The 12,139-nt window shown below is 40.4% G+C and overlaps 1 protein-coding gene across 3 annotated transcripts in view; it reads right to left on the bottom strand.

Annotated features, from left to right (window-relative positions):
- HMG20A (high mobility group 20A) overlaps positions 1-12,139 on the bottom strand; it is a 64,899-nt gene that overhangs the window by 22,498 nt on the left and 30,262 nt on the right. For all 3 annotated transcript variants that reach the window (XM_047795332.1, XM_047795333.1, XM_047795331.1), the window contains one exon: positions 5,563-5,655. In XM_047795332.1, coding sequence (XP_047651288.1) covers positions 5,563-5,651 — 89 coding nt within the window. In that variant the 5' untranslated portion in view covers positions 5,652-5,655. The remainder of the gene's footprint in view (positions 1-5,562; positions 5,656-12,139) is intronic.

Raw genomic sequence — 12,139 nt, 5'->3', positions numbered from 1 at the left:
AACAGAAGTCTGTAAAATGCACCATACAAGTACTGTAGAGGGGAAGATGAATTTTATATGTATGGAGAGAATGTTAAGAAAGACTTCAAAAAAAAAAAAAAAAAGGGAGTTCCCATTATGGTGCAGCGGAAATGAACCTGACGAGGAACCATGAGGTTGCGGGTTTGATCCCTGGCCTCACTCAGTGGGTTAAGGATCCAGAGTTGCTGCAAGCTGTGGTGTAGGTTGCAGACGTGGCTTGGATCTGGCATTGCTGTGGCTCTGGCGTAGGCCGGTGGCTACAGCTCCAATTGAGCCCCTAGTCTGGGAACCTCCATATGCCGTGGGTGCCCTGGAAAAAAAAAAAAGGAAGAAAGACTTTATGGAGAAGGTCTTAAAAGATGAATCGGCATTCACCAGGTAACCAACATTATTACAGGTAGAAAGAACAGGGTATAACAGGAGAAATGGAAACCTTTCCAGAGGCTACTATAGTAGACTAAGTGAGAGACAAGGGCAGGTAGGAGAATAGGGAAGATGAAGGACTAAAAGATAATTAGGAGGTACAATGACTGACTGAAAAGAAATAGTGAGGGGGAAAGAAAGTCAGAGGTAATTCTGTGGTTTCCAGATTGGGTGATAATGTACTCTTAACCAAGGTAACGACTGGTATGTGTGTGTGCGTGTGTGTGCGCACGCATGCATGTGTGTTTAAGAAAGATCGATGAGGAAATACTAAGTTTGAAACCCTCATGGCATAATTAAGTGGAGCTGGAAACATGCTCTGAGAAGTGAAGAAAAGGCGGGAGACATTTTGGGAGGCATCAGCTCATGGAACTAATGGGAAAGTGCTAGATATTCTCCAGAAAGACAGTGAAAAGTCAGGATAGAACTCTGTTGGAACAATATATTGTAGGAGCAAGTGTTAGATGAGCTGGGAAAGACCAAGGAGGGCCTTACAAAATCTAGGAGGGAATACTGTTACAGAGACCAAGGCAAGAGGACTTTTGAGAAGGGGTTATTATACAGGCAAAAAGTTGCATATGTCGCATAAGATAGAATGAAAATTATCTGTTAGATTTGAAGATCTGAAGGTCTTCAATTTTAAGTTCTATCTATGGGAGTAAAAACCAGATTACAGGGGACTGAGAAATGAATGAAAGCAGATGCAGACTGTCCTGGAAAAGAAATAAATTTTATTTATTTGACCCTTTCTAGAAAAAATAGATTATTTTAACTAGGAGGTTCCTACATTTTTGAGGTCTCTTGAAAAAAGGTAGATAAAAGAAGTTATGAACTCATTGCTAATGATGTTCTCTAAAAAGAGGTGTCATCAGAGAACCAGTTTGATCTTGGCACCTTTGTTTTCCAAATGTTTCAATCATTTTGGATGCCTTAGGATGCCTTTTTCTTCTACTGTCATTCTTCATTTCAACTGTGCCATGAATTTTTAAGTAACTAACTCTTGCATGTTCTTATTTCAGTACAGTATGAAAACTAGGCTTGGGAAAGGGTACCAATGCTGTGAATCCCTTGACTGAAATGTAAAGGAATCAAAGGGAGTGGTCAAAAGCCTCAGATGCCTCAGAGATGACAAGTTCCTTAAAGATGACAAGTCATATAACGACTGGGAGAAAAAAAAAAGGTTCTTTTGTTCCGATGAATGAATTGTCCGTGCTCTTAACTAAAGCCAACAACCATTCCATTTGTGCCTTGGATCCCACGCCCTCCAGCCTACTCAAAAGCCAGGTTTCAGCAACTCTGCTCTCTCCAGCCTCACTTCCTCACCTCCTTCTCTCTGAGAGATCAGCTAATTAGCAAACAGATGGGGCATTATTACTCTTATCTGGAAACCATACATACTTCCTTGATTCTATCTCACTTTTCTCTTTTCCTTTATGGAATTGTTTGTATAGCAGTTCCCCCTTATTTGAGGGTGGTATGTTTTAAGATCCCCAGTGGATATGTGCACAGTACCGAACCCTGTTTTCTGTTCATGTCTTCCAACCACAAATTCAATGCCCTTTCTATCTTAACTAAGCACTTATCATGCACTATGGCTCTAAATCTTGCAGTTTGAGATGTGAGAACAAAACAAGCACAGATTTCTTTTTCTTTCATCACAGTTTCGCAGATGGAAGATCCATTCTTTACCACAGATATCGGTAACCTTATTAAATTAAGAGCTTTTACCTTTTCACTTAAAGGAAGCGCATTACGGCTTCTCTTTGGCATATCTGAACTGCCAGCATCACAACTCTTGTGCTTTGGGGTATTTATTTATTTAGTCTTTTTAGGGCCGCATCTGCAGCATATGGAGGTTCCCAGGCTAGGGGTTGGATCAGAGCTGTAGCTGCTGGCCTACACCACAGCCACAGCAATACTGGATACTTAACCCACTGAGTGAGTGAGACCAGGGATGGAAATTTCTGAAATTTCCCATGTAATATTTTCTCACCGTGGCTGATCATAGCAGGTAATTGAAACCATGGAAAGTGAAACCATGGATGGGGGGTACTTACTGACTTCACTTGGTTATATTGGAAAGAACTGTTTATATTTCTTGACTTCATCTGCTCTCCTTTCATTCTTTCCTAAACCCAACCAACCCAAAGGAAATAAGTGTTTACAACTCTTGTCAAGTTTGCCAGTGACCTCCGTGCTAAATCCAGTGTCATTTCTCAGACCTCATCTTACCTGATCCTCCAGAAGTATCTGATGCAATTCATCTCTTCCCCTCCCTTGAAATACTTTTTTTTTTTAACCTGCTTTCCAGGACTCTGCCACACTCCTCTTTTTTTCTGCTATCTTTTAAGGTACCCCCGGAGTTTCCTTTTCTCCCTGACTTCTTAAATGCTGGAGTATCCCCGAGTTCCAGTGTTGGGTCTCTTCTCTTTTCTATCTGCACAGTGCTCATCTCTTCTCCTTTCTGCCTACACAGTGCTTATTCCTTTGATGATTTCAGCCAGTCCTATGGCCTTAAATATCAGCTATACATTGACTCCCAAGTTTCTTTTTTCTAGTTTAGGCAACCCATAGCTTTAGAGCCCTGTATCAAGCTGCCTATTGACTTCTGCTTGGATATCTAATAAACACCTCAATTAAAAAATCTCCAGGAAGTTCCTGTTGTAGCTTAGTGGTAATAAGCCCAACTAGTATCCATGAGAATGGTTCAATCCCTGGCCTTGCTCAGTGGGTTGAAGTACGCGGTGTACCTATGAGCTGTGGTGTAGGTCGCATTCTTGGCTTGGATCCACGTTGTGGCTGTGGCGTAGGTCGGCAGCTGTAGCTCCAATTTGACCCCTTGGGAACTTCTATATGCTGCAGATGTGGCCCTAAAAAGCAAAAGCAAACAAACAAAACAGAAAACCTCCAAAACCAAGCTCCTAAAATTTCCTCCCCCACTTGCTCAGTTTTCCCCATCTAATTTGATGGTAATTCCATCCCTTCAGTTGCTTAAGCTAAAATTTTGGAGCTGTTTTTGACTGTTTTCTCCCTTCTCACATCTCATCTGGTCTTTCAGGCAAATCCTGTTTGGTTTACTGTCAAAATATATCTGGAATTCTATACATTTCACCACCTACCATTCCTATTATCTTCAAAACCCACTCCAATGAGGTTTTTGTCCCTACTACTCTGCCAAAAATACTCTTGTTAAAGTCACAAGTGAAGTTCTTTTAGTCATCATCTCTCACTTGAATTTTTATAGAATCCTAACTGGTCTCCTTGCTTCAGCCCCTGCTCCCTTCACTCTATTCTCTATATAACAGCCACAGGGATACTATTAAAAAATGTCAGGGTATATCATTCTGCTCAAAATCCCCTCATGCCTTCCTGCCTCACTGAGAGTAATATTAAAGTGCTTACTCTGAGCTATAAGATCCTACATGATCCAGTCCCTTGACCCACACCAGCAGCACTGCCATCACCTGGGAACTTATTAAAATGTAGAATCTCTGGCCCTAATTCAGACTTTCTGACTCAGTATATGCATTTTTAATAAGACTTCTAGGCAATTCATAAGTGCATTAAAGTTTGAGAAACACTGATGGAGCCTATTGCCCCTGCTTCCTGGTATACTCTGCTACAGCCACACTGGCCTCCTGGCAATTTCTAAAAGGTTGAAACACTCCTGCCTCAAGACTTTCATACTCACTGATCCTTCTGCCTAGAATAATCTTCCTCCATAACTGTAGGCTAGCTACTTCCTTCAGGTTTTTATTCAAGTCACTTATAAAGCCTTCCTGGGCCATCTTATCCAAAATGGCACCCCAAACCCTTCCTATCCTTCTTCCCTATTTTATTTTTTAACCCATAGTTCTTATCAATGTAGTAGGCATTTTATTTATCCTCTCTATTGTCTGATTTCTGCAGTAGAATTTAAGCCCTACAGGGGCTGGGATTTTTGTCTGTTTGGGTTATTGCTTAATACCTAGTGCCTAGCACACAGCAGACACTCAGAGCATTTTTATTGTATGAATTGGATTCAGCAAGTAGACAGCCTTTAGAAAAGTCTTGGAGAGGAGTTTCATGTGAATAAAGTCACAAGGCAGATATTAAAGAGTTAAGAAGTGAATGTCAGAGAAGGAAAGAGAATTATAAAGTGTAGTCTATTTTTAAAGAGCTCTAAAGAGTATTAAAATAATTCATTTTAGGGATTAGCTAGCACTTCAATCTCTTAGTGAATACATTTCTTCTGTGGCAAATAACTTCTACATAGAAAAGATACAAATTCAAGTGGATCAGAGATTTTCAATGAAAGAGGGACTACTACTATTAGCCCTTTTCTATATTCCTTTATATATCTGTCCAAAAATTCCACAGAAAGGAGTTGGGGTTGTGGGTGGGGGTGAGAAGGAACAGAAGTCAGCTAGAGCTCTGAGGCATCTTGAATAAAGAACCTAACTAAAAATCTGATCTTCAAAAAATAAATCTGGAGTTCCCGTCGTGGCGCAGTGGTTAACGAATCCGACTAGGAACCGTGAGGTTGCGGGTTCGATCCCTGCCCTTGCTCAGTGGGTTAACGATCTGGCGTTGCCGTGAGCTGTGGTGTAGGTCGCAGACATGATTCGGATCCCGCGTTGCTGTGGCTCTGGAGTAGGCCGGTGGCTATAGCTCCGACTGGACCCCTAGTCTGGGAACCTCCATATGCCGCGGGAGCGGCCCAAGAAATGGCAAAAAGACCAAAAATAAATAAATAAATAAATAAATCTAACATTTGCAGAAAAAATTATTGTATTATCTGTGGTAATTCAGACAGAAAATAGATCTGATTTTTGGAGCTAGCCCTGTGGCAGCTACTTCCTTAATGGTGGCTATGTAGTTCTCTTAACCGGGGGTCACTGATGTTTCCTCGATCCCATATATTCAGGCTCCAGTTCATAGGAACCAAAACATTGCAAATGACAGCTCAGTGAAGATTACAGAGCAGCTTACAACGGCTCTTGGCTCTCGTTCTCTTTGCAAAGCATAACAAACCTACCTTCGGTTTTTATGATATAAAACCGCTCCTTTAGCACCTCATACATTGTCAGAAGCTGTTGTGAAGCCTAGGCAGAGGCCCAGTGTCCCTAAGCTGCTTACCCAGTTGTAGCCAGATCATTACTCTCCTTGGAGCCATCTTCATCTGCAAAAAGGGGAGGCAGGGTGGAACTAGTCATCAAGGTTTCCATCTCTCTGAAAGGAAGAGAGAAGGAAAAAAAATTAATGGCTCAATTACTTCCAGTTCAAGTTGCACTAATTTAAGAGCCAGCCTTCCTTAACTTTATCACATCAGCAGCAGAATAGAAATTGACCTAAATATTTATTTTCTTGATTTCAGTTTAAACTTTACAGTTTTGGGCTTTTATCCCTGGTCTCATCAACTGACCAGACTAAAAACAGATTTTAACAACCAGGACACAGTTTGGAAATTTAACAACCAGGACACAGTTTGGAAAATTCCTTTTTGTTCATTCAGAACATCTTCAAAAGTATTCTTCGTTTCCTGTAAAAATTGTTAAGCAGAGTAGCTCAGAAGCACTGTAGCCCTGAGTGAGTTGTTCAGCCTCTTTGAGATACAATTTCACCATCTTAGACACAGATGAAATTGCTGACTTAACCCACAGGGTTATTGTGAAGGATTAAACTGAAAGTGCTTCATAAACAGCTAAGATGGTAAGTGCTTTGAGTATTATTATATAAAGAAAGGTATTGTTATTATAGCATTTTAGGTTCTCAGTCCCAGATGAATCATCCTTAGATTAAATGGTGACAAACTGAGCCCTCCAAGAGGAAATAATGCAAAGGAAGTGGAGGATGGAAGGCAAACTGATGTGGTTCAAAATGAAAGAAACCACACTTCCAGGTCAGAAACATGCTCTACATCACTATGATGACCAACAGTGAAAATAACATGCACCTGTGTCATAGGAAATAACTAAGCTTAATTGAAGAAAATAAATAAATCACAAGAACTTGGGTTATCAGGCTGAAAGGATAAAAGGACAAAGTGACAAAGAGAGTAATTTCATTTAGCATATCATTACAAGGAAAGATTTTTCCCTTTCAAAGCTTGCCACCAAGGGCTTCACCCCATATAGCTAAAAGCAGAAGCCTTCTTTTCATCATGAAAGTGATATTCAAACAAAACATTCAGTAGTGACCCCAAACATCAGCCACTTAAGTGGAATTGCAAACCACTCAGGGAAAAAAGTGCCTCAATCATCTAGGAGAATTGAGAAGCAAATTAGGAGAATTCACTCAGGAGCTCCCTCAGCAGTTATTTCAGGTGCTGCTGCTAAGCAGACCTCGTGAAATGGCAATTAAAAGGAAAGCACGGCAGCCCAAGCAGAGCCAGGATTTATCCCGCTGATGTAGAAACACAAAGAAAATGCAGATGACACTGATGCTATATTAAATGTTCAATATAATAATTTACTTCCAAAACTGATGATTTACTTCTTATTCTTACATATTTTCTTGTTTTCACTTCTTTGTTACTTAGTCCAAATTCAATAGGTTATGTGAAAAAAATGCATCTCTATATATTCATTACCTGTTACAGTGGGTAGAGGATGGAAGGCAGAGAGGAAATTCCCACTCAAGAAGTTTGTTCCTTCAAGTTAGGGGGGTTTACAAAGGGCTCTAACAAATACCGCAAAATGCCATTTTAGATGTTTTCTAGGATAATTATGACACAAGTGCACTTATGTTTTAATTCTCATTATACACAGACCAGATTAGAGCCTGGGCTTTAAGGGCTGCTAATATCACCTTATACCAATATTCATTTTACCAAAAGAAAACCAATCAATTAGATGCCACATAGTCTAATTATAAACCACAAGCAAACATTCAAATAGCCAGGTTTATTTCCACAAACCTTAAAAGGACTCATTTAACTGGCTTTTTCTAAAAGTCTCCTTAGAAGTAAATGACTTTTCGAGATTCAGCCTTTAAAGGTCTTGGTATCCCTCCTACACCTCAAAAGAAGACATATTATCTGGTGGGGGACAAATGAAGCGACTTTTCATTCCCTATGAATGAAAACATGACCCTCTTAGAGTGTTTCCCAGATATCTTATATAGTCATTTTTGAAATATGGGGAGGCAGCTGGACAACACAACCTTAACAACATGTAAACAGATCATATAAACAAAGAAGTTCAGAGAACACACATTTCTTTTTTCTCTTAAGTTTGTTTTACTCAACCCGTATGGCTTCAGAACCCGTATGGCTTCAGATTTATTTTCTCTAATGTTATTGAGTAGTCAGGTCCCTAAGAAATGAGTAATAAAGTGGGTGGAAAGTTAAGGGGCCAAGATCAACAAGAGAAGGAAATGAGGAAAAGTCCAGTGAAACTCAAAGGCCTCTATACCAGTCTAATAAGTTGGAAAATTAGAATGATTCCCAAGAATTGGCTAGGATCTTGCAAGAATTTGCTTTCATATGGTCCATGAGGGGGTGATTCAAACTGAATCACAGCTACCAAGCCACTGATCACCAAAAATCAGTGTAGCATCTGTGCCTGATAATGTCCCAGTACAGAGGTCACGCTAAACTCTGAAATTCTATGCAAAATACTTAAGAAATGTAATGAATGCTGCTCTGGAAGGGGAAAGAAGAGAAACATGTACACAGGCAAAGCAATATACAAGTTTAGTTTTCCACTGCAGGTTACAGAAACAGGTATATGATGCAACTGTTTTCTCTTTTCTTTTTTTTTTAGGGCCTCACTCGCAGCACATGGAGGTCCCCAGGCTAGGGGTCTAATCGGAGCTGTAGCCGCCAGCCTACACCACAACCACAGAAACGCAGGATCCGAGTCGCATCTATGACCTACACCACAGCTCATGGCAACACCAGATCTTTAATCTACTGAGCAAGGCAAGGGATCGAATCTGCAACCTCACGGTTCCTAGTTGGATTCATTTCTACTGTGCCATGATGGGAATTCCATGATGCAGCTGTTTTCTCGCAGAAGGGATTCACCCAGCGAAGGCGTCTACCTGGAACCTTCAAAAAAAAAATGGTATTACCCCCTGACACCTATGGTCAATTAATCTTTGACAAGGGAGGCAAGAACATCAAATGGGAAAAAGAAAGTCTATTCAGCAAGCATTGCTGGGAAACCTGGACAGCCGCATGCAAAGCAATGAAAGGAGAACACACCCTCACACCATGCACAAAAATAAACTCCAAATGGCTGAAAGACTTAAAGATACGACAGGACACCATCCAACTCCTAGAAGAAAACATAGGCAAAACACTCTCTGACATCAACATCATGAATATTTTCTCAGGTCAGTCTCCCAAAGCAATAGAAATTAGAGCAAAAATAAACCCATGGGACCTCATCAAACTGAAAAGCTTTTGCACAGCAAAGGAAACCCAAAAGAAAACAAAAAGACAACTTACAGAATGGGAGAAAACAGTTTCAGATGATGCAACCGACAAGGGCTTAATCTCTAGAATATATAAACAACTTATACAACCCAACAGCAAAAAAGCCAATCAATCAATGGAAAAATGGGCAAAAGACCTGAATAGACATTTCTCCAAAGAAGATATACAGATGGCCAACAAACACATGAAAAAATGCTCAACATCGCTGGTTATAAGAGAAATGCAAATCAAAACTACCATGAGATATCACCTCACACCAGTCAGAATGGCCATCATTAATAAATCCACAAATAACAAGTGCTGGAGGGGCTGTGGAGAAAAGGGAACCCTCCTACACTGTTGGTGGGAATGTAAACTGGTACAGCCACTCTGGAGAACAGTTTGGAGATACCTTAGAAATCTATACATAGAACTTCCATATGACCCCGCAATCCCACTCTTGGGCATCTATCCAGACAAAACTCTCCTTAAAAGAGACACGTGCACCCGCATGTTCATTGCAGCACTATTCACAATAGCCAAGACATGGAAACAACCCAAATGTCCATCGACAGAGGATTGGATTCGGAAGATGTGGTATATATACACAATGGAATACTACTCAGCCATAAAAAAGAATACTATAATGCCATTTGCAGCAACATGGATGGAGCTACAGAATCTCATACTGAGTGAAATGAGCCAGAAAGACAAAGACAAATACCATATGATATCACTCATAACTGGAATCTAATATCCAGCACAAATGAACATCTCCTTAGAAAAGAAAATCATGGACTTGGAGAAGAGACTTGTGGCTGCCTGATGGGAGGGAGAGGGGGAGGGAGTGGGAGGGATCGGGAGCTTGGGCTTATCAGACACAACTTAGAATAGATTTACAAGGAGATCCTGCTGAATAGCATTGAGAACTTTGTCTAGATACTCATGTTGTAACAGAAGAATGGGTGGGGGAATAAATGTAATTGTAATGTATACATGTAAGGATAACCTGACCCCCTTGCTGTACAGTGGGAAAAAAAAAAAATGGTATTACCTTGGGGCTTACACTTTAAACTAGGGTCTGGACTATAGCTTTGGAAATTCAAAAATCCTAACACTAATTACTCACTGAAGAGAAATGGATATATAAAAGAGTGCCAATTTAAGATATTTTAGTGACACTTATAAAAACTGTAATAAGGATTATACTAAACCATTAGTCATAATCAGAACACTGCTTTGGTCAACACAGGGCCAGCATAAAGGAACTCAGGTGGAGCCTAGGAAATGTTTCTCAACTAAGATTGTTCTAGTAACCTTTCCCAACAAAAGGGATGACCTCACCAACGAGACCGTATCATTCCAAATGTGTGGAGCAATGCTCAAGTATAGTCTGTACTTCTGCTTTCTGGGTTTGGCTTGTTTCCAGTGCCCTTTCCTTACTTTACGTGCATTAATCCCACTTCACTAGGTCCTCTCATGTTCCTTCCCTACCGCTCCACCCCCAGCAGTATACCTCAGAGTTGAGAGGTGGATTCTGCCCTCATTTTCCGTAATACGTACGACCTTTGTGCAAAATTTCCAGTTCCCTTAAAAGTCATGTTACTTGGTTATACCAATCTCTGATCATTATCTCCTATCATTTCAGTTCTACTACAAGTGACCTTTGACCACACAAAACTCTTTACGTTTCCCTTCTGGATCTAGCTTCTAAGCCATGACTACGTTTCAAAGATGTTTAATATCATATGTCATTAGGGAACTGAAAATTAAAACAATGAGATCTCTTAGACATCCACACATCTATTAGAACAGTTAAAATCCAAAACAGTGTCTGCACCAAATACTGGTTAGGATGAGGAGCAGTAGGAACTTTTCTTTCACTCATTGCTGGTGGAAATGAATGCAAAATGGTATGACCACTAAGGAAGACCTTTTGGTACTTCCTTGCAAAATTATTCACACTCTACCAGCAGTTGTGTTCCTTAATATTTACTCAAATGCGTTAAAAACTTATGTCCACACAAAAACCTGCACGTGGATGTTTATAACAGCTTTATTCATAATGTCAAAATTTGACTACAACAGAGATGTCCTTCAATGGGCAAGTGGATAAACAAACTGTGGTACACTCAGATAATGGAATATTATTCAGTGCTAAAAAGAAATAAGTTAACAAGCCAAGAAACGACATGGAGGAGACTTAAATGCACGTTAATAGTAAGTGAAGGAAGCCAATGTGAAAAGGCTACACAGTGTACGATTCCAATCACATGACATTCTAGATAAAGTAAAACTACGGAGACAGTAAAAAGATGAGTGGCAGGCCGGAGTTAAGGGAGAGGCAGGAGTGCAAAGGCGAAACAGGATTTTTAGGGCTGTGAAACTATTCTGTGTGATGATTAGACATATGTCATACATTTGCCAATGCCCATAGAAGGTACAACACCAAGAGTGATCCCTGATACGGATTTACGTGATGATTATGTGTCAGCGTAGGCTCACTGACTGTAACAACGTACCACTCAGGTGGGGAATGTTGATTGTGTGGGAGGTTGTGCACATACGGGGACATGGGATATATAGGAACTCTGTACTTTCTGCTTAATTTTGCTGTGAACGTAAAACTGATCTAAAAAATTAAAGTTTATTAATTTAAAACTTAATATATGATAATTATACAACTAACTGTAAGATAGACTTGAATTGAAGAATAAGCAGATTTTGATATGCACACAATTTTTTGGGGTCTTTTTTAGGGCTGTACTTGCAGCATATGGAGGTTCCCAGACTAGGGGTCGAATGGGAGCCGAAGCTGCTGGCCTACGCCACAGCCACAGCCACGCACCATCTGAGCCACGTCTGTGGCCTACACCACAGCTCACAGCAATACCAGATCCTTAACCCACTGAGCAAGGCCAGGGATCGAACCTTTGTCTTCATGGATGCTAGTCAGGTTGGTTAACCGCTGAGCCATGATGGAAACTCCTGATATGCATATAATTTAACTGGAGTAAGTGAAAGCACAAAAAAGGCTTACTACAGAACTGTCTCCCAGCTGTGAACATTTAGCTAAGAGCATTCAGTAGGCTGTAGGCATTAATCAATATGTTTTACACAGGGAATAAGAACACTGGCTAGTCCCACCAGGCGGTTAGCTGGGGTTCAGTTAAGTGAAATTAAGTAAAGAACTCTCTCCCTGTAGGTTTTGATGTGGAGATGAGGGGGCACAGATAAGGGTAGGTAATTTGAGAATAATTAAGTACTTACTTTTTAGGGAGGGTGGGTAGGATG

The sequence above is a fragment of the Phacochoerus africanus genome, chromosome 9, assembly GCF_016906955.1.
Source record: "Phacochoerus africanus isolate WHEZ1 chromosome 9, ROS_Pafr_v1, whole genome shotgun sequence".
Taxonomy (NCBI): Eukaryota; Metazoa; Chordata; class Mammalia; order Artiodactyla; family Suidae; genus Phacochoerus; species Phacochoerus africanus.
This window is presented reverse-complemented; position numbering and strand designations above follow the sequence as displayed.